The sequence below is a fragment of the Xenia sp. Carnegie-2017 genome, unplaced genomic scaffold (genome assembly GCF_021976095.1).
Source record: "Xenia sp. Carnegie-2017 unplaced genomic scaffold, XeniaSp_v1 HiC_scaffold_23, whole genome shotgun sequence".
In the NCBI taxonomy this organism is placed as follows: Eukaryota; Metazoa; Cnidaria; class Anthozoa; order Malacalcyonacea; family Xeniidae; genus Xenia; species Xenia sp. Carnegie-2017.
In genome coordinates this window covers 6,472,442-6,496,518 of record NW_025813486.1, presented here as the reverse complement: position 1 = coordinate 6,496,518, position 24,077 = coordinate 6,472,442, and the positions used below count along the sequence as shown (strand labels likewise).

The 24,077-nt window shown below is 34.5% G+C and overlaps 2 protein-coding genes and 1 long non-coding RNA gene across 3 annotated transcripts; all 3 read left to right on the top strand.

The window, feature by feature from the left end:
• The first annotated feature begins 1,589 nt into the window (after positions 1–1,589).
• Positions 1,590–2,430, top strand: LOC124449006. Its single transcript, XM_046999949.1, is given in 3 exon segments — positions 1,590–1,938; positions 1,941–2,174; positions 2,177–2,430. Coding segments are annotated over 3 exon segments (810 nt in total). The 5' UTR covers positions 1,590–1,616.
• Positions 2,431–6,759: 4,329 nt separating this feature from the next.
• LOC124449761 lies at positions 6,760–8,087 on the top strand. The gene is made up of 2 exons (XR_006949580.1): positions 6,760–6,861; positions 8,040–8,087. It is a non-coding gene; the product is annotated as an uncharacterized LOC124449761 (long non-coding RNA).
• A 4,591-nt stretch (positions 8,088–12,678) lies between these two features.
• Positions 12,679–23,175, top strand: LOC124449005 (serine/threonine-protein kinase/endoribonuclease IRE1-like). The gene is made up of 5 exons (XM_046999948.1): positions 12,679–12,683; positions 13,000–13,167; positions 16,482–16,553; positions 21,621–22,330; positions 22,410–23,175. Exons 2-5 carry the CDS (start codon positions 13,071–13,073, stop codon positions 23,055–23,057), a joined length of 1,527 nt encoding a protein of 508 aa, XP_046855904.1. The 5' UTR covers positions 12,679–12,683; positions 13,000–13,070; the 3' UTR covers positions 23,058–23,175.
• Positions 23,176–24,077: the final 902 nt, after the last annotated feature.

Here is a 24,077-nt window from a genome sequence, read left to right as displayed (position 1 = left end):
ACTAAGCTTAGTAATTTGTTTGTTCCTACACCAATTTACCCGGACTCATAAAGTCACGGCAAAAGTAACATAGGACAATCTCCAGATTATAAAGAATGAAAGGTACTTACCACAATTTTACGCATTGAAACATATTCTAGATCATAACTGCCTCTAAACTTGGAAAGCGAGCTGTGCATTATCTTGTCTTCACAACTATTAGGCAAATTCGATTCTTGCACGAGCGATTTTCAAATGAACATGAACGCCGATATTTATAGATATCGAAATAATTTTGATGTCACATTGATTTAAATAACTTTATTTATCCATGACAGATATTTGTATATAAATACGACGTTATCCGCCATATATTTTTATAGTAATTTGTATCTCTAGTGGGTAACCGGAGTGCTTTTTGCATTTATAATTAGACTTCACATTTAAAAACAAAAGCTCAAAATAATTCGCGATTTCGCTGCCAAGCAAGAAACCCAACGTAGTGTTCATCGCAGAAACATAGCTTACATGATACTTGTAATCTTGAGATATCTGAGTATAACATTGTTTATAAAAACAAAGCATTTGGACCACATGGAGGTGGTGTATATGTCTATATATAAAAAAAATTTATTCTGTTTACGGTTCTTGACTAATTTAGTTCGACCACGTTTGAGGCTTTTTGGGTTAAAATTATGCCAATCAGCTAGTTATAAACTAATTAATTAATTCAATTACAGCAATAGACATTTTTATTTTCTTGGTGTGAAGTCGTTTTGATTTGTGCTTTTAATAGACTTAACTTTTGCCATCTTACGGATCAATTCTGATTACCAGAAACAGCTTGAAATATACCTAAATGATACAACCAAATCTCGGACATGATCTTGACAAATCTTTATAGTTTCTACAATAAGAATTCTATATCAACTTTCCTCGATTTAATTTATCACAATTTAATTTAATGTTATCTTATCAAGGCGTAAGATTTACTTTTCCCAACATTTAAGCCAACGAACGACTATTTTGTCTTATTTAACTTAAACAAGCAAATGAAACAAAAATTCCACAATCCGATATTGTGAATTTTCATGTATAAGACCAACTCTTAATTCTATTTGCATCTACCGCAGAGATCTCACGAGATACTACGCATGCGCACATTGGTCATCCTCTACCTTGCTCACCGCCATAACAGGTGGCGTGTTTGGTCATATACGAATAATCCATTAAATAATCTTCCATCCTGCTGTGTAGAACGACAGAAAAGTTCTAAAACGCAATACAGAACAAACGTCTACATAACCACTGGGTTTGCGCGGCAAACTCTTTTTCTGTGGTTAGATAATCTATTCTACAACAAATGGCACAAGTCAGCGAAGCAATTGAGCAAGCAGACGACTTGACGCTCTTGCATAACCATCCTAATCCGACGCTGTCGGGCTTATTAGGAGACGTGAATGTAGACGATGAACCACAACGGAAACGGTCTCGTCTACAAGGGAAATGAGCAAATCTGGCGGTGCCGGGTATAAATACCTTGCTAAAGCCAACAACAACAATCTCCTAGAAGAAGGAAATGACGGAGAACCACTTTGGACGACCTTAACAGGAAGGTCGATCAACTTACTGGCTTGATGAATACTTTTGCTCCAGTCGTAAAAGAGCTCAAGCAGGCTTATGATGCCTCACGCCAAATGAACGATGGTGATGTTATGTCTGAAGGTGAAACTGATGACGAACACTCAACCAACGGGGCTGCTGCTGTAGTTGCAGATACAGCTCCAGCTCTAGCAAACCAAAGCGATGCTTTGGTAGATGAGCTGATTCACGAAGTGACTGAGAATGAACCGACAGACCAACCATTGCCAAGTAAAATTTCTAAAATCCTGACCAGCCTTTTGTCCACTGGACTAAACGAACAAACATTATCAAAACGGAAGAAAGGGGTACAACGCCCCGAAACTGTGACCTGTTAAGAGTTACAAAGGTGAACCCAGGAATTTGGGACATTGCTAGGAAATCCCCACGTAGCATGGATGCACGTCTACAAAAATTACAAGAAGCCTTACTACAGGGCCTCATTCCGATTTCCCGAATTCCGGGATCGATAAGTACCTGTCTTGGAACGAACCATACAACACCTGCACCGACACCAGAGGTCATCTGGGATGGGCTGTCCACATCTATTGTCTTCTCGCTTCAGCTAATCATGCTCTGAACATGTGCCGCAGGGCCTTGTTCAAAGTTGACCTTGATGAAAATTACAAGGCAATCTGTAGTAACAAAGAACCTGTTGCTGCAGAACTGTTTGGTGATGATTTAAAGGAACGCCTGAAAACAGTAAAAGAAAGCAAAAAGGCTGCACAGCAACTGACAAGCCAAAAACGGAAACGCAACGATCAACGGTCGACCAGCTCATATAATTCCAATGTACCTTTTTTATTCTAACGTCGGGGCGGTCATTTGCAAAGCCGACCCCAACGACGCAACTTTTATCAAAACCAACCCAAGAGGAAAGTCGAGACAGGGGGAAAAACACTAAGAAAGCTGTGACTCCTACTCGATAATATACCCAGTCCAGCTGAAACAAACCCACTCTATAAAATGTCTCCTTCGAAAGTCCAAAACGTCGATCGTCAAGTTACCAAATTTCTAGAGAAAGGTATCATTGTTACAAGCATACATGAACAGGGCTAGTTTATCTCCAATGTCTTTCTTAGAGCAAAGAAAGATGGATCTTTTAGAATGATATTAACCCCTAAAAGAGCTTAACACATTTGTAACATATCACCACTTTAAAATGGAATCCATCCATGCTTGTACTCAGTTCATGCGACCTGGGTGCTACATGGCATCCGTTGACCTTAGAGATGCCTATTACTCAATGCCAATACACATAGAGCATCAAAAATACTTAAAATTTATGTGGAAAGGTAATCTGTACCAATTCACTTGCCTTGCTCAAGGATTATCTTCCGCTCCACGCTTATTTACAAAGATACTCAAGCCTGTATATTCTAAGCTGAGGGAGCTTGGGCACATTTCTAGCGGTTACATTGATGACTCCTTTTTAATGGGCTACTCCTATTCAGAATGCGAGCAAAACGTACATGATACTCTACAATTGTTTCAGAAATTAGGATTTCTACCCCATAAAGATAAATCTGTTACAGAACCCACACAGATTTTACAACATTTAGGGTTTGTGTTAAACTCAACAGATATGACTATCTCTATATCCATAGAGAAACACAACAAATTCTGCAAGGTTGCCAGGGGGGTGCTGCAATCTGACTCTCCTAGCATATGGGAAGTGGCCAAGCTAATTGGTATGATGGTAGCTTTTTCCCTGGGTTTGAATATGGCCCACTGTTTTATCGTGATCTTGATAGGGACAACAAAACAACAACCCTTAAATCTAACGGGGTAACTTTGATTCGACATTGAAACTCTCCCCTTCGGCGCTGGAGGACGTATCTTGGTGGATTAATAATGCATATGAGTCCAAAAAAACATCTGAATCATGGCAAGATCGACCACGTATTGTATACGGACGCCTCTACCAAGGGATGGGGCGCAAATATTAACAAACAGTCCACGGGAGGCGAATGGACAATCGCCGAAAAAGACTCGCACATTAATTGTCTGGAACTCAAAGCAATACTGTTTGGGCTACAATCTCTCTGTAGAGATCTAGCCCACACCCACATTAACGTAATGCCCGATAATACCACGGCCCTTGCATATATTAACCACATGGGGGGCTGCCACTCTCACCATTGCAATAAAATTGCAAGGGAAATATGGGCATGGGCAGAATCAGGGACATATGGTTAACTGTCAGCTATATCCCAGGGAAACTTAATGTGGTGGCTGACAAAGCTTCCAGAACATTTGATGATTCCAAAGAATGGAAGCTTGATGCTAAATTATTTCTTGAAATAACAGCATATTTTGGTACCCCAGAAGTTGACATGTTCGCTTCTAGACAAACTATCAACTTAAACCCTATGTCTCGTGGCACCCAGATCCACAGGCGTGGGCTATTGACGCTTTTTGCATTGATTGGAGTAAATTGTTTCTTTATGTTTTTCCACCTTTTAGTGTTATATCACAAGTTTTACAAAAAGTAGAAATGGCCCAGGCTAATTCTCATCGTGCCGAATTGGCCAACTCAATCCTGGTATCCGATGCTGGCAAGGTTAATGATTCACCGACCCATTCTCCTACCCAAAAAACAAAAGCAACGTGAGCTTACCATCCATTCAAACAAAAGAACATCCACTCAAAGGGAGACTGAGACTGATAGCTTGTCTCATCCGGAAATCACTCTCAAGTAAGGGCATTTCACCACAAGCTCAAGCAACAATACTTAATTCCTGGCGGTAAGGAACACAAAAACAATATCAGGTGTACCTTAACCAGTGGCTACTTTATGTTAATAAACGGAATGCAGATCCCCTTCATCCAACTTTACCGGTAGTTCTAGACTTTCTACAGCACCTATTTGATCAAGGGATGAGTTACAGTTGCATTAACACTGCTCGAAGTATGTTATCCTCATTCGTTATTACTGAAGGGAATTCTACGATTGGTACACATCATATGGTTCAGAGACTACTGAAGGGAGTGTTCCATTCTAGACCAGCACTACCAAGATATCAAGTGACCTCGGACACCTCCATTGTTTTAGAATATTTAAAGACATATCCCGCTGTAGAAGACTTAACCCTACAACAGCTAACTCATAAGTTGGTAATGCTCTGTGCATTAGTCACAAGGCAGCGTGCCCAATCACTCCACCTCATGAACCTCTTAACTGTAAAGAAGGAAGAAGGCTCATACACATTCTATATCGACCAACTTGTCAAACAGTTTGGACCAACACGCATTCAACCTACTTTAGTGATTCCAAAGTTCCCTGCCGACCACCGACTATGTGTTGCCTCAGTCATGGTAGAATATATTAAACTCACTGCTTCCATTCGGGGTCAGGAAAAGCAACTATTTCTTAGCACAATTCGACCCTTTCATAACGTATCAAAGTCAACTATATCTCGATGGATAAAGGTTGTCATGCAAGCTGCAGGCATCGATATAGAAACATTCAAACCACATAGTACACGAGCGGAAGCCACCAGTAAAGCGAAGGAATGGGATGTTTCGATAAACTCTATACTGAACGCTGCAAGTTGGACGACTGATTGCGTTTTTCATCGGTTTTACAATAAGAACGTTGTGTCTCCACGTAGTGATGCGGAGTTTGGGAATTCCATTCTTTCAGCATCTCAATAAGAAAGATATTGGACGAGAATTCTCTTTAGCTGAACTTGGCAGGGAGTTCAGAACACATATACTTGCATGTATAATGCAAGAGAAGGAAATTCTTTAAATTCGTCTTTGTTACTATTTCTGGGTATGTTTGACACATCTTCAATTAAATTAAGTTTATAACTTAATGGCGTATTTGCGTGTAGGCCTGAAGTGTGTCCACATGACTTTCAAATCTCGTGGGATCTCTGCGGTAGATGCTAATAGAATTAGGAAATTGAATGAGACTTACCTGAAGTTGAAGTTCGATTGGGATTCTATTAGCATGTACAAAGCAGAGATTACACGCCCACCCATCATGTTACTGCCCCCTGCATATTTCTCATATGCACATATAGGCGGTTCATGTGGCCACTATCTTTGAAATATGACCAATGTGCGCATGCGTAGTATCTCGTGTAATCTCTGCTTTGTAGATGCTAATAGAATCCCAATCGAACTTCAACTTCAGGTAAGTCTCCTTCAATTTCCTAATTATGGAGTTAAGGTTTTTTTAACAAACTCCCAAAATACCAAGGAAACGGTAATAAAATTCAAACATGTTAATAAAAACAATAAAAATCATAAGGCCGTATCTTTGCTTTACATAACAATAAGCTTTTAATGCTTTATATTGAGTTGCATGGAATAATTTGCCACGTATCAACTCAAAGGACGCAACCATTTGACGCTTAACTTTTCAGAACGTTAAGTGGTTTGAAAGATCGAATGTTTTAAGTTTTGAGCAATCAACTAGTAAAAGGTTTGTAAGACTAAAGATAAAGAATTATCGTGTGTGTTAACGATCTGTAAATGAGATCTTGAATAAAAATTGCTCGTCATATTTAATTGATAAACTTTTAATAAATATTGGTCACACCCAAGTACTTTAAAATATACATCATAGCCCCCCTTAGCACTTTGCAATCCTGTAATTGTACACCAATCAAACCAAGTTACAAAAACAAACATTTTAACTGCTTACCAAAAAAGTCACTGCCATTTACCTAAAATAAGGCGTGTTTATCATGATGTGTTTAATTGTAATTTAATTTATGTTTATAAAAAGTGGTTTTCGCCTTTTAGCAACGTTATTATTTTGGAAATGTAGCTTTTTTTAAATGTTTATCAATAAACCATTTATACTAAAGATTTCAATAAGCACAATTTAGACGTTCATGACATATAATTGTGCAATGATATTGTGTTATTCAACGGGCAAGAGTACCACTAGTATAAAAATAAAACTGACATATCGAGCTGAATTTTTTACCAATCGCTCCCAAAGTATCTTAAAAATGATATAATGTAATATAATTTACACTTCTCATTTCTATTGATGAATTCGATCCAAATTAAATTCAAATTTATAAAGAAAAACAATTAAAATCATAAGGCCGTATCTTCCTTTTACATAACAATGAACTTTTAATGTTTTACATTCAGTTGCACAAAATAATTTGCCTCGTATCAAATCAACGGACGAAGCTATTTGACGCTTAACTTATCAGAACGTTAAGAAATCTGAAAGATCGAATGTTCAAAGCCTCAATCGTCGACCAGTAAAAGGTTTGTAAGACAAAAGACAAAGAATTATTATGTGTGTTAACGATGTATAAATGAGATCTTACATAAAAGTTGTTTATCAAATATAATTAATACACTTTTAATAAATATTAGTCTCAACCTAGTACTACCCATATTACATCATAGATCCCCGTAGCAACTTGTGATCCTGTAGTTGTACACCAAATAAGCAAAGTTACAAATAAAAACAATTTGCTTACCAAAAAATCACTGTCATCTGAAGGAAGGGGTGTTTATTAAGATGTCCTTGCTTGCTAAGGAATTTAATTTGCTTGCTAGCATGAAATTATATTTATCTTTGGGTCCGGACGGTATATTTATAAAATATGTGTTATTTCATTCTATTTGTGATATATGAAATGACATTTATGAATCAGGAAGAAAATTTGGATTGAAATTGCAAATGGACTAATGCATGCCATCATTGAATATTTTAGATATTTAAGTCATATTAGAAATAGAAATATTGATCAGGAAGTATATTATCTTTGTGGTAAACTAGTTTGTAAGTCCACATTTTCAATGAGGCAAAGAATTTGCTAACCTTTTTAACGTTACAATTGTCTTTCGTCAGGCTTTGGTAGCGAAGATTCATGTATGCAAATTCATCGCATTATAGTTACAATAAATTAAAAACAGATATGAGTTTTGCAACTTATTAATTCTTTTTATAAATTTCCACTTTATCGTCCTATCTTAAGTTAAACGAGAAAAAGTTGCGAAATCTGACATTGCAAGTTTTAATACTTTGTGTATGTAGCTGAGGTTTATCACCACGTACTTACTTCCAAAATATCTCAAAAACGTTACAATTTAGTAAAATTTATACTTATTTCTATTGATCAATTTGTTCCAACTTATATCCAAACTTATGAACAAAAACAATAAAAATCATAAAATCATATCTTTGCTTTACATAACAATCTATTCTTAAGATGTTTTAAATTCCGTAGCACAAAATAATTTTCCACATATCCACTCGAAGGAAGAATATATGATGCTTAAGTTGTCAGAACTTTACATCTTTCTAAAAGTTCAACTGTTCAAGGCTACACGCCGTTAACTAGTATAAGGTTCGTGAGACAAAAACAAAGAATTTCTATGCACGATTACGACGTATAAATGTGACCTATGGAAGCTTGTAAATTCTGTAATTGTAGATAAATCAAACGAAGTTACAATTCCAAACAAGAACAATATGCTTACCATAAACAAATCACTGCCACCTTAAACAAAGTAAGCCTTTTTAAAAGTATATTTAATTATTTATGACTCACCACGAAGTACATTTTCTTTAAAATCGCAAATGGACACATGCATGTCATCATTGAATAGTTTAGATATTTAAGTCGTTTTAGAAGTAGAAATATTAATCAACAAGTGTGTTTATCTTTGTCATAAACTACAGTATCGCTTGTTCAATTTAGTAAGTCCACATTTTTTATGGAGCTAAAGAATTTTGCTTATCTTTGTGAAGTTGCAATTGTCTTTCGTCGATACTAAGTTGTTGACGCTAAGGTTGATATGTGCAAATTCATCGAATTAAATCATACAAGTTTGGCAATCTGGAAATAACGAAAAAGCTATAGAGTTTCACGAAAAAGTTATGGAAATTCAAGAACAATCATCAGGTCAAAATCATGTTGATGATGCTCAGTCTTTGAACAATCATGGTAATTTGTTTTATGAAAGTGGAAATTACGAAAAAGCTATAGAGTTTTACGAAAAAGCTCTAGAAATTCGAAAACAATCGTTAGGTCCAAATCATGTTGATGTTGCTGATTCTTTAATCAATCTTGCTTTGGTGTTTGAAAAAACTGGAAACTACGATAAAGCTATAGAGTTTTACGAAAAAGCTCTAGAAATTCAAAAACAATCGCTAGGTCCAAATCATGTTGATGTTGCTGATACTTTAATAAATCTTGGTAATGTGTATTATAATACTGGAAAGTACGACAAAGCTATTAAGTTTTACGAAAAAGCTCTAGAAACTCGAAAACAATCGTTAGGTCCAAATCATGTTGATGTTGCTGATTCTTTAATCAATCTTGTTAATGTGTATTATAATACTGGAAAGTACGACAAAGCTATAAAGTTTTACGAAAAAGCTTTAGAAATTCGAAAACAATCGTTAGGTCCAAATCATGTTGATGTTGCTGTTTCTTTAAACAATCTCGGTTTGGTGTTTTATAAAACTGGAAACTACGACAAAGCTATGAAGTTCACGAAAAGCTCTAGAAATTCAAAACAATCGTTAGGTCCAAATCATGTTGATGTTGCTGATTCTTTAAACAATCTTGGTGTGGTGTTTGAAAAACTGGAAACTACGACAAAGCTATAGAGGTTCACGAAAAGCTCTAGAAATTCGAAAACAATCGTTAGGTCCAAATCATGTTGATGTTGCTCAGTCTTTAAACAATCTTGGTTTGGTGTTTTATAAAACTGGAAACTACGACAAAGCTAAAGAGGTTCACGAAAAGCTCTAGAAATTCGAAAACAATCGTTAGGTCCAAATCATGTTGATGTTGCTCAGTCTTTAAACAATCTTGGTTTGGTGTTTTATAAAACTGGAAACTACGACAAAGCTAAAGAGGTTCACGAAAAGCTCTAGAAATTCAAAACAATCGTTAGGTCCAAATCATGTTGATGTCGCTTCGTCTTTAAACAATCTTGGTTTGGTGTTTTATAAAACTGAAAACGACAAAGCTATAGAGGTTCACGAAAAGCTCTAGAAATTCGAAAACAATCGTTAGGTCCAAATCATGTTGATGTTGCTGATTCTTTAAACAATCTTGTTAATGTGTATTATAATACTGGAAACTACGACAAAGCTATAAAGTTTTACGAAAAAGCTCTAGAAATTCGAAAACAATCGTTAGGTCCAAATCATGTTGATGTCGCTGTTTCTTTAAACAATCTTGGTTTGGTGTTTTATAAAACTGGAAACTACGACAAAGCTATAGATGCTCACGAAAAAGCTCTAGAAATTCGAAAACAATCGTTAGGTCCAAATCATGTTTATGTTGCTGATTCTTTAAACAATCTTGGTAATGTGTATTATAATACTGGAAACTACGACAAAGCTATAAAGTTTTACGAAAAAGCTCTAGAAATTCGAAAACAATCGTTAGGTCCAAATCATGTTGATGTTGCTGATTCTTTAAACAATCTTGGTGTGTTGTTTGAAAAAACTGGAAACTACGACAAAGCTAAAGAGGTTCAAAGGAAAGCTCTAGAAATTCGAAAACAATCGTTAGGTCCAAATCATGTTGATGTTGCTGATTCTTTAAACAATCTTGGTTTGGTGTTTGAAAAAACTGGAAACTACGACAAAGCTATAGAGGTTCACGAAAAAGCTCTAGAAATTCGAAAACAATCGTTAGGTCCAAATCATGTCGATGTTGCTCAGTCTTTAAACAATCTTGGTGTGTTGTTTGAAAAAACTGGAAACTACGACAAAGCTAAAGAGGTTCACGAAAAAGCTCTAGAAATTCGAAAACAATCGTTAGGTCCAAATGATGTTTATGTTGCTGATTCTTTAAACAATCTAGGTTTGGTGTTTGAAAAAACTGGAAACTACGACAAAGCTATAGAGGTTCACGAAAAAGCTCTAGAAATTCGAAAACAATCGTTAGGTCCAAATCATGTCGATGTTGCGCAGTCTTTAAACAATCTTGGTTTGGTGTTTTATAAAACTGGAAACTACGACAAAGCTAAAGAGGTTCACGAAAAGCTCTAGAAATTCGAAAACAATCGTTAGGTCCAAATCATGTTGATGTTGCTCAGTCATTAAACAATCTTGGTTTGGTGTTTTATAAAACTGGAAACTACGACAAAGCTAAAGAGGTTCACGAAAAAGCTCTAGAAATTCGAAAACAATCGTTAGGTCCAAATCATGTTGATGTTGCTTCGTCTTTATACAATCTTGGTTTGGTGTTTTATAAAACTGGAAACTACGACAAAGCTATAGAGGTTCACGAAAAGCTCTAGAAATTCGAAAACAATCGTTAGGTCCAAATCATGTTGATGTTGCTGATTCTTTAAACAATCTTGGTAATGTGTATTATAATACTGGAAACTACGACAAAGCTATAAAGTTTTACGAAAAAGCTCTAGAAATTCGAAAACAATCGTTAGGTCCAAATCATGTTGATGTTGCTGTTTCTTTAAACAATCTTGGTTTGGTGTTTTATAAAATTGGAAACTACGACAAAGCTATAGAGCTTCACGAAAAAGCTCTAGAAATTCGAAAACAATCGTTAGGTCCAAATCATGTCGATGTTGCTGATTCTTTAATCAATCTTGGTAATGTGTATTATAATACTGGAAAGTACGACAAAGCTATAAAGTTTTACGAAAAAGCTCTAGAAATTCGAAAACAAACGCTAGGTCCGAATCATTTTTACGTTGCTGATTCTTTAAACAATCTTGGTGTGTTGTTTGAAAAAACTGGAAACTACGACAAAGCTAAAGAGGTTCACGAAAAAGCTCTAGAAATTCGAAAACAATCGTTAGGTCCAAATCATGTTTATGTTGCTGATTCTTTAAACAATCTTGGTTTGGTGTTTGAAAAAACTGGAAACTACGACAAAGCTATAGAGGTTCACGAAAAGCTCTAGAAATTCGAAAACAATCGTTAGGTCCAAATCATGTTTATGTTGCTCAGTCTTTAAACAATCTTGGTTTGGTGTTTTATAAAACTGGAAACTACGACAAAGCTAAAGAGGTTCACGAAAAGCTCTAGAAATTCGAAAACAATCGTTAGGTCCAAATCATGTTGATGTTGCTCAGTCTTTAAACAATCTTGGTTTGGTGTTTTATAAAACTGGAAACTACGACAAAGCTAAAGAGGTTCACGAAAAGCTCTAGAAATTCAAAAACAATCGTTAGGTCCAAATCATGTTGATGTTGCTTCGTCTTTAAACAATCTTGGTTTGGTGTTTTATAAAACTGGAAACTACGACAAAGCTATAGAGGTTCACGAAAAGCTCTAGAAATTCGAAAACAATCGTTAGGTCCAAATCATGTTGATGTTGCTGATTCTTTAAACAATCTTGTTATGTGTATTATAATACTGGAAACTACGACAAAGCTATAAAGTTTTACGAAAAGCTCTAGAAATTCGAAAACAATCGTTAGGTCCAAATCATGTTGATGTTGCTGTTTCTTTAAACAATCTTGGTTTGGTGTTTTATAAAACTGGAAACTACGACAAAGCTATAGAGTTCACGAAAAGCTCTAGAAATTCGAAAACAATCGTTAGGTCCAAATCATGTTGATGTTGCTGATTCTTTAAACAATCTTGGTAATGTGTATAATACTGGAAACTACGACAAAGCTATAAAGTTTTACGAAAAGCTCTAGAAATTCGAAAACAATCGTTAGGTCCAAATCATGTTGATGTTGCTGATTCTTTAAACAATCTTGGTTTGGTGTTTGAAAAACTGGAAACTACGACAAAGCTAAAGAGGTTCACGAAAAAGCTCTAGAAATTCGAAAACAATCGTTAGGTCCAAATCATGTTGATGTTGCTGATTCTTTAAACAATCTTGGTTTGGTGTTTGAAAAAACTGGAAACTACGACAAAGCTATAGAGGTTCACGAAAAAGCTCTAGAAATTCGAAAACAATCGTTAGGTCCAAATCATGTTGATGTTGCTCAGTCTTTAAACAATCTTGGTGTGTTGTTTGAAAAAACTGGAAACTACGACAAAGCTAAAGAGGTTCACGAAAAAGCTCTAGAAATTCGAAAACAATCGTTAGGTCCAAATCATGTTGATGTTGCTGATTCTTTAAACAATCTTGGTTTGGTGTTTGAAAAACTGGAAACTACGACAAAGCTATAGAGGTTCACGAAAAGCTCTAGAAATTCGAAAACAATCGTTAGGTCCAAATCATGTCGATGTTGCGCAGTCTTTAAACAATCTTGGTTTGGTGTTTTATAAAACTGGAAACTACGACAAAGCTAAAGAGGTTCACAAAAAAGCTCTAGAAATTCGAAAACAATCGTTAGGTCCAAATCATGTTGATGTCGCTATGTCTTTAAACAATCTTGGTAATGTGTATTATGAAAAGCTATAAAAAACATGACAAAGCTATAAAGTATTTTGAAAACCTTTAGAAGTTCGAAAACTGAATGTGCCAGGTGAAGACCATACTCACGTCACTTCGTCTTTGAGCAAATTTCGTACGATGTACGAAGAAGCTGAAAATTATGAGTCTCAAAAAACTCAGAGTAAATTTCCAGTTCAAAGTCATGCTCATGTTTTTCTGTCATCAAAATATTTTGGTAAGTTTGTAGGTATTATATACAACATAATGTTGGTAATTCATTTGCGATAATGATATTTTGTTAAAGTGCAAGTCCGGCCAAATTTCGCCCCATCTTTTTTTCGCCAGGTGAAAAATATACAATCTTAGAAACATTTTGGTGTATGTTTGAGCATTTTTTGGTTTGGTATAAATTGTTTAATTTTAACGCTAAATTTCGCCACCCGATGCGAATTTTTACAAATGGATCGTGACGTCATAAGATGTTCCCACCTCGCTAGTTCAAATGTATTCTGAATAATCAAATGTATTCTGCCGTTCTTGTACTAAATGTTTGACACTTCGATTATTAAATAAGCTTAAAAATGTGTAACTCTTGACGATGAAGCTTTCTGCATTGATGTCTCGACCACAGGTGTTGTTTTAACTTGTAACTGTCACAGAGTTGCTGAGAATATCGTAACTATTAACCATATTCTATATACAGACATTACTGAACTGAAAATATACTGGGAAAATATACTTGGACAAAGTCTTGCATCTCTCAAATCAATAGGTACATTAATGGCTTAGGCATTAATATTAATGTCACATTTAATTTATGTTTTTTGTGTCCAACTATTTGAGATCCGTAGCTTATTGGTGGCTTTTAATATGTTTCAGTCGGCTAAGAATACGTACAAATTTCGTATTATAATACAAAAAAATTTGGCTATAATGAATTTAAAGTCCTAGATTTAAGTGGTTCATTGACATACAAATTGTTTCATGTGAGGACTTGGTTATTCATTTTTGTTGTAGACAATTAAAAGAGCCAAAGCAATAATTAAAACGCAGTTGGGATTCATATTTACATTAATCAACCAAAAGAATGATTCAAAAATCTACCTTTAAACTAAATACAGATACATAAAACCCGCTCTAAAGAACAGTGAGATGGAAACAAAATATTTTAATCAAACAAACATTGCTCAAGATATATAACAGCTATAAACTCATTGTTAGCTGTAAGATTCAATTACAACATTGCACAAATTTAGAGATAATAATATTCCATATACCTGGTGTCTATTTCAAAGTGACTTATAGAATTAAAGCATACATTCAAATATCATGTTATAATATATACGTATCAATAATTAAACACAGTTTGAGTCCTTGACATCTTAGACAATTTTTTATTTCACCAACCCAGCTCTGTGAAATTATGTATTCAAAAAATCATAGACTGAAAGATTGACAAACATTGGAAATAAATTTGGATGATTTTAAAACAGACATATTTCAGCTTATGCCATTTTGAGTGTATTACTTTTGCAGCAAGAATATATTATGTCATTTATACATGTTGCAGATATTAAGTTACAGGAGTTAAAGGAGAAATTTTACTACAAGTTAAAATTTGACCTATAATGTATTTGTTTGCTGAGATCTAGTTTTATCAAGTTGCTTAATATAAAGCAAAAGTAAATGATGTGAGCAGTAAAGATAGCAAAAGCTTGACAAAACATGTGTCTACATATTATCGAATCGTGTCTGTATGAAATGTTTAAATGCTATTTTGCTACTAATAAATTATTGAAACTACATTGACATAGCGTGACTGACATTGATACCAAACATTATTATAGCAATTCCAGTCATTATGTTTCCTGCAGGATGTTTCCCTAACTTTATAAAGGTGTTGCAGATGATTTTTTCAATTCTTAGATCCATTGCAGTTCTTGTTTACTAATTCAAAAATATTAAAGCGATCACTTCTTCCCTTGTTTGTTCCTCAAGCTCATCTATTTTCCAGGAATACAGTTCAATTTGATTTCATAACTGACAAAAATTTGCGACGACGAGTTGATTGTTTAATGAAAGTATAGCGCCGAGGTAGGAGTAAACAAGGCACATATCGCGATAAAATTTCAATGTTTGACCGATCACTCTTAATTGCCTCGACTCCGTTAGGAAAGGCAGCCTTCCGAACAAATTGAGTGATTCGGCAAGGATTCCATAAACATTAAACGAAAGAATCGTCAACGAGAAATGAATTTGAACTTCGAAGTAGCTATTAATTAAGCAACCATTAATTTGCTCTGTTTAGGAACAAAATTCCTCAATTTTCTACGCTTTTGGGTGCTTGCATATTCTTTAGGAAACTTTTGAATACATATATATACTGTGTATGACGATAATGTATGATTAAAATAATTCCAGACTTTTCTTTTAAATTCATCAATAATTATACAACAAGGCTAAAAAATGTGTTAATGTCTGTCTCTGCTTACAATTTTCGTTGTTTGACAGGTTGCATAAAGTTGCATAAAATTGTAATAGTTTCCTTGTCCTCAAAACAGACAGTCAACAGCAACGCGGACTTTAGCAACTTTTTCTTAAAATTACTAAGATACTCGACAGAGATTGGCGACAACAGTTCGTTAAAACTTATCAATGTCTGAATTCATTATTACGCCCTTAATAACCGAGTGTGACGTCTTTACGGAGAAATATCTGACTGAAGTTATTAGTATTGACCGAGCCCGTAAGGGCGAGGTTTGTGCTAAAAACAGAGGTCCGAGATTTCTTAAAAAAGACCGAGCAGGCAAGGTTAATAAAAAGTCAATTAGCTATATGGTATTATTTGACCTGAAACGAAGCTTTCTTTTCTTTTTCCATTCTTGCTGTTTTGCAAGGACTGGCTTTCACTTCTCTAGTTTTTGCCAGCAGAAAATATATAGTTTGAAATTGTGTCGCCTAGATAATAAAACCCACTTTTCGTGTGTTCTTTTTTGACTTACATTCATACCATGGTTTTTTGTTTTGTTTTTATTTTCGTTTTACAAAACATTTGCTGTTTGCTTCATGAAGTTTTGGTAAAACACAAGACAATAGACACTCCGTGTATAGTAAACATTGTTTAATCTAGATAAATAATGTTTACTATATACGGAGTGTCTTTTATCTTGTGTTTTACCAAAATACTCATGTGCAGTCGTAATTCATGAAGTTTGTTAATCTACATTTATTTGTAAAATTACGCCTGATGAAAGCTGGTTCATTACGTGAAAACATAAACTGCCCCCTCAATATTTCCAATTGTAAGGTCATTTTATTACTTGAAAATGTCAGTCATGTAAAACAATGCGTGATTAATGTATATGAGATTTTGGAGCTAATGGGCAAAATGAAATGAAATATATAGTTTTAAAAAGCTACTATAAAAAACTTTCCAATTTATTTGTTTTATTTCTTTCCGAGCGCCAGCTGTAAATTCATTTTTTTACTTGTTGTCAAAATAGAAATACACAGCTTGTGTGGATAACGCATTTAAATTATTGTTCGTAGAAATCAGAAGTGGTGATGATGCTAATGCTAAAGATGTCGGAAATTCTCCTGGTTTTAAAAATACAAAACAAGGTATGTCTTTCAATTCTATTTCATTTTAAATATATTGCATAACCTAAGCATACGTGTTTTGTACTGTATCACAATTCAAGTCATTTGATTAGTATTTATGTGTTTTTATCAAGATTTATTTTGTTTAATATTATGCCTGAGGTACGTATACAGTGTTGCACTTTCAGACTCCAAACGTTCGTTTATTACGTATGTTCAATACTGTATTAGTGACTTAAATTTTCCTTTTGCGAACGACAAATAATTTAAATGTACTGTGTACCAGACGGTAGTGCTCAGCACAACTAGACAAGTCTTTGTTTATCTCAATAAACACTGCGTAGCAGCAAAGTGGCGCAACTCTTTTTATAAAGTGCTCAAATTGACTACATTTTATAAAGTTGCATTGAAGAAAAAGGATTATGATAAATAGACTAAAACCTTTTAAAATAAATCTTGACATAATGTACACCATACAGATCAGACCCTGCATTTTAGAAGAGCTTAGTTTAGACCATCTGTTTTATAAGTTTGATTACGTTAATTACTATTTTCTTTATTAGAGCACAGGAGATTCGTCGGAGTATAACTTATTTTCCAGATAGATATTAATTTTTTTTGCTCCTGGTTTACAGCATCGAAAGTGTTGAAACATTTAAAAAAACATCACCAAGTCCAAGTTCTAATAAAAGTTTTCTTCAAATAAAGTCTTCAATCAACCTTTTACATTAACAAATGTTATGAAATATATGAGTTTTTTCATTACGTATCTAAGCAACACTGAAAGGTAACATTTGTGGCTGATTTAATCCGTTTTATCCATTGCAGTAAAATTTTCTCACTTTAAAAATTGTACTTGGAGCACATTATCAAACAGTTGAAATTAAGATGAGACATGAGGTGATAATGACATCATGGAATCTATTTTTTCAGAGTAACGTTTATTTGTATTCTGCTTGTTTAATCATAAAAATTTCTCAATAAACTATCCTTTGGATATGCTGTCATACTTCACGTTTGCACCACCATGCCTACACTACCTAGCTAATGCATTGAAAATTATGCAAAGAACGGCCACCATCAGACCACTTCCTCGATATACTTCAATAAATAAGAATTCCTGTTCATTGTAAGTAAAATACCTAAAAATCATATGGAAAATGAGCCAATTTGACAATGCGAATTCTCAAAGTTCCACGACAAAAAGAAGGCTATATAAAATTTTCCTTATGACAAACGTAGCATTAAATTGCACATTTATTGAACGAACTTCTAAATTCTAAATTTACAGAAAATTACAAGTTTTTTTGAGCTCTCTCCTTGCTAAGTATACAGGAATTTACATCTTCAGTGTAACATCATTCAAATGCTCACCAAAGGTCATTTTCTAGCTTAGAATTGCATTTTGAAAGTTGCCTAGAGAATAAAAGTTGCTGTATCAGTTTTTTCTACTAGAAAATTTCCCAAATAAGATAAGCAAAAATCGTTACTAATCGCAAAACATAAAAACAGCGACTTTATTCATTGATTTCAATAAATTACTCCAATGATCTCAAAAAAGATAAATGTAATTATTTGGACTATATTAGAAGAGCAAGTGAGTCCAAAAATCTCATTTATAATTTAAACTGCGTCTGAATTCGTGATTGGTTACCTGAGTTCATAACCTCCATTAAAAAGTGCACGTGAATCAGTTCAAGATATAAGTCACAAGATTGAAGTCAAAAATAACGGTGCTGCTGAAATATCGCTTACATAACTCATGTTTTCTCAGATATTATATATAGCACAGACCACTGTATATAGGACGGAAACAATAAAGTTTAGTTGGGTGAGGAGAGGGTGTTTAATAACGCTGCTGATTAAATATTAATTACAGAAATCAACGGCTGTATCATGTTTTCTCAGATATTGTTGCAAGGACCACTGTATAGAGGGCCGAAACTATAACATTTAGTGGGGTGGGTGAGGGGGCGTTTAATAACGCTGCTGATAAAATGTCGCTTGCAGAACTCAATGGCTGTATCATGTTTCCTCAGATACTGTATCACGGACCACTGTATAGAGGATCGAAACTATAACTTTTAGTGGGTGGAGGAGGGGGTGTTTAACAACGCTGCTGATAAAATGTCGCTTACAGAACTCAATGGCTGTATCATGTTTCCTCAGATACTCTAGCACGGACCACTGTATAAAGAATCGAATCTATAACTATTAGTGGGTGGGGGAGGGGTGTTTAATAACACTGCTGGTGAAATATCGCTTCCAGAACTCAACGGCTGTATAATGTTTTCTCAGATATTGTACCAAGGACCACTGTATAGAGGGCCGAAACTATAACATTTAGTGGGGTGGGTGAGGGGGCGTTTGATAACGCTGCTGCTGAAATATTGCTTAGAATTGCATTTTGAAAGTTGCATTGAGCATAACAGTTGCTGTATCAGTTTTTTCTACTTAAAAATTTCCGAAAATAGATAAGCAAATAACGTTACTAATCGCAAAACTTAAAAATAAGGACTTTATTCATTGATTTCAATAAATTACTCCCACTGATCTCAAAATAAATAAATAAAATTATTTCGATTACATTAGAAGAGCAAATGAGTCCAAAAATCTCATTTATAATTCAAATTGTGTCTTAATTGATGATTGTCAACTTGCTTGATGACCTCAATTAAAAAGTGCACGTGAATCAGACCAAGCCACTTACGACTTAAGCCTCTCGATTGAGCAAGCATAACGCTGCTGCTGAAATATCGCTTACAGAACTCAATGGTTGTATCATGATTTCTCAGATATTGTAGCACGGAAAACTGTATAGAGGGCCGAAACTATAACATTTAGTGGGGTGGGTGAGGGGGCGCTTAATAACGCTGCTGCTGAAATATTGCTTACAAAATTCAATGACTGCATCATGTTTTCTCAGGTATTGTATCACGGACCACTGTATAGAGGGCCGAAACTCTAATATTTAGTGGGGTGAGTGAGGGGGTGTTTACTAAGGCTGCTGCTGAAATATCGCTTACAGAACTCAATGGCTGTATAATGTTTTCTCAGATTATGTAGCAAGGACCACTGTATAGAGGACCGAAACTATAACTTTTAGTTGTGTGGGTGATGGGGTTATTTACTAACGCTTGTGCTGAAATATCGCTTACAGAACTCAATGGCTGTATAATGTTTTCTCAGATTATGTAGCAAGGACCACTGTACAGAGGACCGAAACTATAACTTTTAGTGGGATGGGTGATGGGGGTGTATTCATTTCTTTAATTGTGCTCGACTGATTTCTTGTGAAAGCCAACGTAGTCTACATTAAACATAAAACAAATATAGATAAACAATTAGATTAATAAATAGCCAGGCAGAAGGCTAGATATAAAATTGATCTGAAAATTTTATCCGAAAGTATGGAAATGATTTTCTCAATTGCTCTCTTTAATTTTATTTATAAGAGATCTCCGAAGGAGCGTTCTATTATGCGAGAAAATCTTTCAAATTACTAAAACGTGATTGTGGTAGACAAAGACAATTGAAATGTTCTGCCTCACACATAAAATACAAAAAAGATGTTACAACGTTTGAAGCCGAAAGTTCGATCATTTGCTTGCATCATTCGTGTTGTTTATCTCGTCAATTTATTATACTTTAGCACTAAAACATCATGATTTCTTTCACACTCTTCTCAAACTGACAAGAATTTTATCAAAAGGACTGAAAAATATGATATGAATTTAAATCGCTTACTTTAATTGTGATGTTAAAAATTTATTGAATTGCATGATTCATTTTCTACCTGAGTAAAAATTTCATCAAAAAGGAACTTTTCCCGACGACAAAAACCCTGACACAATAGACACATGACAGACAAATTGTTTCTTGTAAATAAATCATCATATGCTTGATAAAATAATTTAAAACTGCAAAAACCATCTTCCATTTGGCAAAGGTAAAAGAAAAAAAGCAACGTTGCACGAGAATAAGAAAAATAGGAAGTAGAGCTTGAGTTTGGAGACGTAAAGATAACGTCGTTCACTCTACCAAGGTGAATAAGAGAAACAGTACGTGTCAGATAATTTAGAGTTAAAGCTTAAAATGCCTATAAAACGAAATTTTGCAGCCTGTGTTATTCTTTTATTGAACAGAAATTTTAATATGACAACGGAGTTTCTCTACTAGTTTATGCGTATCTCTTTTCGTTCTCAAGATATTGAAGCTTTTATTATGTTCGATTCATCTAACTTGTGACGTCACATTGCATAATAAGAACTAGAATTATTCGGTACATTTGCTAATACTTTACTTCAACTTTGCAGAGTGTTTTTCTTTGTGATGTGTTAATGATATAAAATACTGCCTACTATTATCAATGTAAAGTTGTCAGGAATATTAAGTGTATTTAAAACATGGTAGAGCCTCATTTTGCATGCAATATGATGTCACAAGTTGCATAAATTGGTAATAGCAAGGACTTCACTTCAGTATTTTTAGAATGAAAGAGTCATACATAAAAGTTTTTAGAAAGCATTCATTTCAAAATTTCTGGTTAATGTAAATATAATTTAACTAGCAACGTTTTCGTTTCATTGGCACTTTAATGATGTTCTAACAAGGTTTGAGAGAATAATTGTTGAGTTTTCGCTGTTGATCGAACTTCAATGTTCATATTTGGTATCAAACATAAGATGTCTGTCTATAAGACGAGTGTCGAGAATGGAAAGAAAAATTTGAATGAGCTATTTTGTTATCTTCTGCTATAAAAATTTTTAGATTTTAAAAAAATATGCTCTATAAATTAAAATTTAATATTTTGGAAAAACGTAAGGTTATTTCTTAAAAAAATATATGAAATTACTGCAGAAAGAAGTTTTTGTGATTAATTGTATGGTATAAGCTAACCTCGGAGGTTGCCAGATTTGATTGTACAATTAAAGAACTTACGATTTGTCTAATGGTTGTTGATAAGTTTTTTCACAAATTTGCTGTAGCTAATAATACCCTTTCCTGATTGGGAAAGGTTAACCTATTTTGACGTATTAATTTCGTTTCCTTCACCCTTGAATGTAATATTTTGTCTAATTTTTTTAGAATTGGTGTTGCAAGAGTGGAAATACATTAATGAATCAACGAAACATAGAGAATTGTTTTTAAAATTGATTGAATATGGGCGCAATTCCAGTGTTGAGGTCAAAGTGGTGGGCAATGTAAGAGTAATTTTCTCCGAAGAGTTTTGCATTGGCAAAGGAAGTGGTGCAACCCGTGTTTTTCTTGGACTGGGTAAGGATGGTTACGGTAAAGCAGTGAAACAAATACGTCAAGATAGCTACATCCAGCTTGCGCTGCACGAAAAGAAAATTTTGAATGAATTCAACGCAAGAAAGTCGAAATATGTTGTGAATTATTCTTTCCTAGAGGAAGAGACTGGAACAGAATATGTATATTTGATATTAGACTTATGCGAAGAATCGTTGGAGAGTTTCGTAGAATCTTCTACTTTACACAAACTTCAAAAAGCTCTTCCCAAAATTCTTAGACAAATTTTGCAAGGATTAGCTGATCTTCATAGCGGCCCAAATCCTATTCTTCATCGTGATTTAAAGCCCACGAATGTTCTTCGAGATTCACAAGGCAAATTTCCGATAGCTGATTTTGGCATTAGTCGAATATTGAATAATGATTGTACGACATATGAAAGCAAGCCTAACACGGGAACTGAGTATTGGATTGCTCCTGAATCATATTGTGAAGATAAAGATACAGTCGATAAAGGACGGTACAAGAAAGAGTCTGATGTAATGGTAGGTGCAGGAATATAATCAGTTGCAAGTCATGCATATATACAGTCAATTTGTGACTTTACATTGTTAATCTTTTTAGAATGCAGGAATGGTAGCTCATTATATTGCAACGAAAGGAAAACACCCTTTTGGAACTAAACCGTATAGACTGATCAACATGTTGAACGGACAACCTGTTGGCTTGGAGGAAATCAAGGATGAAACATTGAAAGACCTTCTATCGTGGATGTTAAACCGAGAACCCGAAGACAGACCATCGGCTAACGAGGCGTTAAAACATCCATTTCTTATGTCAGATGACGAGAAATTTGACTTATTATGTAAAGTTGGAAATCTTCAGCAGATTAAGACAAATGATCCCCTGTGTAGTGTTGTTCAACAATTGAATAGTGAATCCTCAGATTGGAAAAGTAAAATAGACAGAGATATTTATGATTATTTTAGAACGGACGTGGTGACTGGAAAATTTTTTACATATGACTCTTCATGGACAGAATGTTTAAGACTTATTCGAAATATTAACCAACATTGGAACGATCGACCACGGCCAAAACCTCAACCAGAACCATTTTATAAGATTGGCGATCACAAGGCGTATATTCTCAAAAAATTCCCCAATCTCCCTGTTCGAGTGCATGCTACTGTGAGGTCCAATGAAGAATTGAAAAACAATCCAGATCTCAAGAACTTTTTAAATTTCAGTGAAAAGAAATCACATCAAAAATAAACAGTTTTTAAACAGTAAGAACAGTTTGTGAAAAGGCAAGTGAACAGGAACGATACCTTGTAAAATAGAATTTACTCAGATTGGAAAAGACTAATAAATTTTTTACGTATATCATTATTTTGATTGTTGGCTTTCATTGAAAGATCGATTGATTGCGACCAGCACTTAAGCCTTCCATTTTATAAAGTCGATGATCTTAAGGAGTTCTTTTGGAAATCCCAGTTCGGGTGCGCGCGGCTGTCTGATGTAATGACGAATTGAAAAACAATCTAGAACTTAAGAACTTTTTCAGTTTTTAATGAAAGCGAACCACAATGAAAAGTTTACTGACAGGAAAACAAATAACAAATCAACGATACGGAAGTTAAAGGATTTATTTTATAGATGTAAAGTACCAAAACACATTTCACGACGTATTTGGATGATGTATAATCACATTTCTGCATCTAGCTTACATTATTGAATGATATAATATCTGATTGTTTAAATTTTATTCTCAATTGCTTTTGTTGAAGACGTATGACATTTAAAGTCAACTTTATAAAATACATAATAAAACTCTTATACCATAGTAAATGCTATTTCTGGAGTTACAATATTACCAAGATCCAGTTTATTAAAGTATTAAAAGGCAGTGATAATGGTTAATGCCAGAAACACAATTAAATGGACTTAAGCTCTGAATTTAATAAACAATATTGTCGATTTCAGTTAACTTTTCAAATGGCGGTTGCCAAGTTACTTTCTAATGTTGACAGTTACATTTCCAAATATGGAATATTCGATATGAACTTGTCAGCTTGAGTTGACAAGTTGTGTACTTGAGTACTGAAGTTGTGAACGAAAGTTGCGAAGTACTAGCAAACGCGAAAGGTGATTGTACCCTGTAGACATTTGGCAATGAATTCTTTCAGTAAGCAAGGAAAAGCTTTAGCAATTCTAATCCGTTTGACGGCCTTCTAAGAGTGTTATAATGCGATACGCCGTTTACATTATGTAATAAATTTACGGTAAATGTGG

Coding starts and splice junctions, on each gene's coding strand:
- LOC124449005 (XM_046999948.1), top strand. CDS start 13,071: ATGTACGAAGAAGCTGAAAATTATGAGTCTCAAAAAACTCAGAGTAAA. Junction 13,168..16,481: donor TCTGTCATCAAAATATTTTG/GTAAGTTTGTAG, acceptor TATTGTTCGTAG/AAATCAGAAGTGGTGATGAT. Junction 22,331..22,409: donor AGAAAGAGTCTGATGTAATG/GTAGGTGCAGGA, acceptor TAATCTTTTTAG/AATGCAGGAATGGTAGCTCA.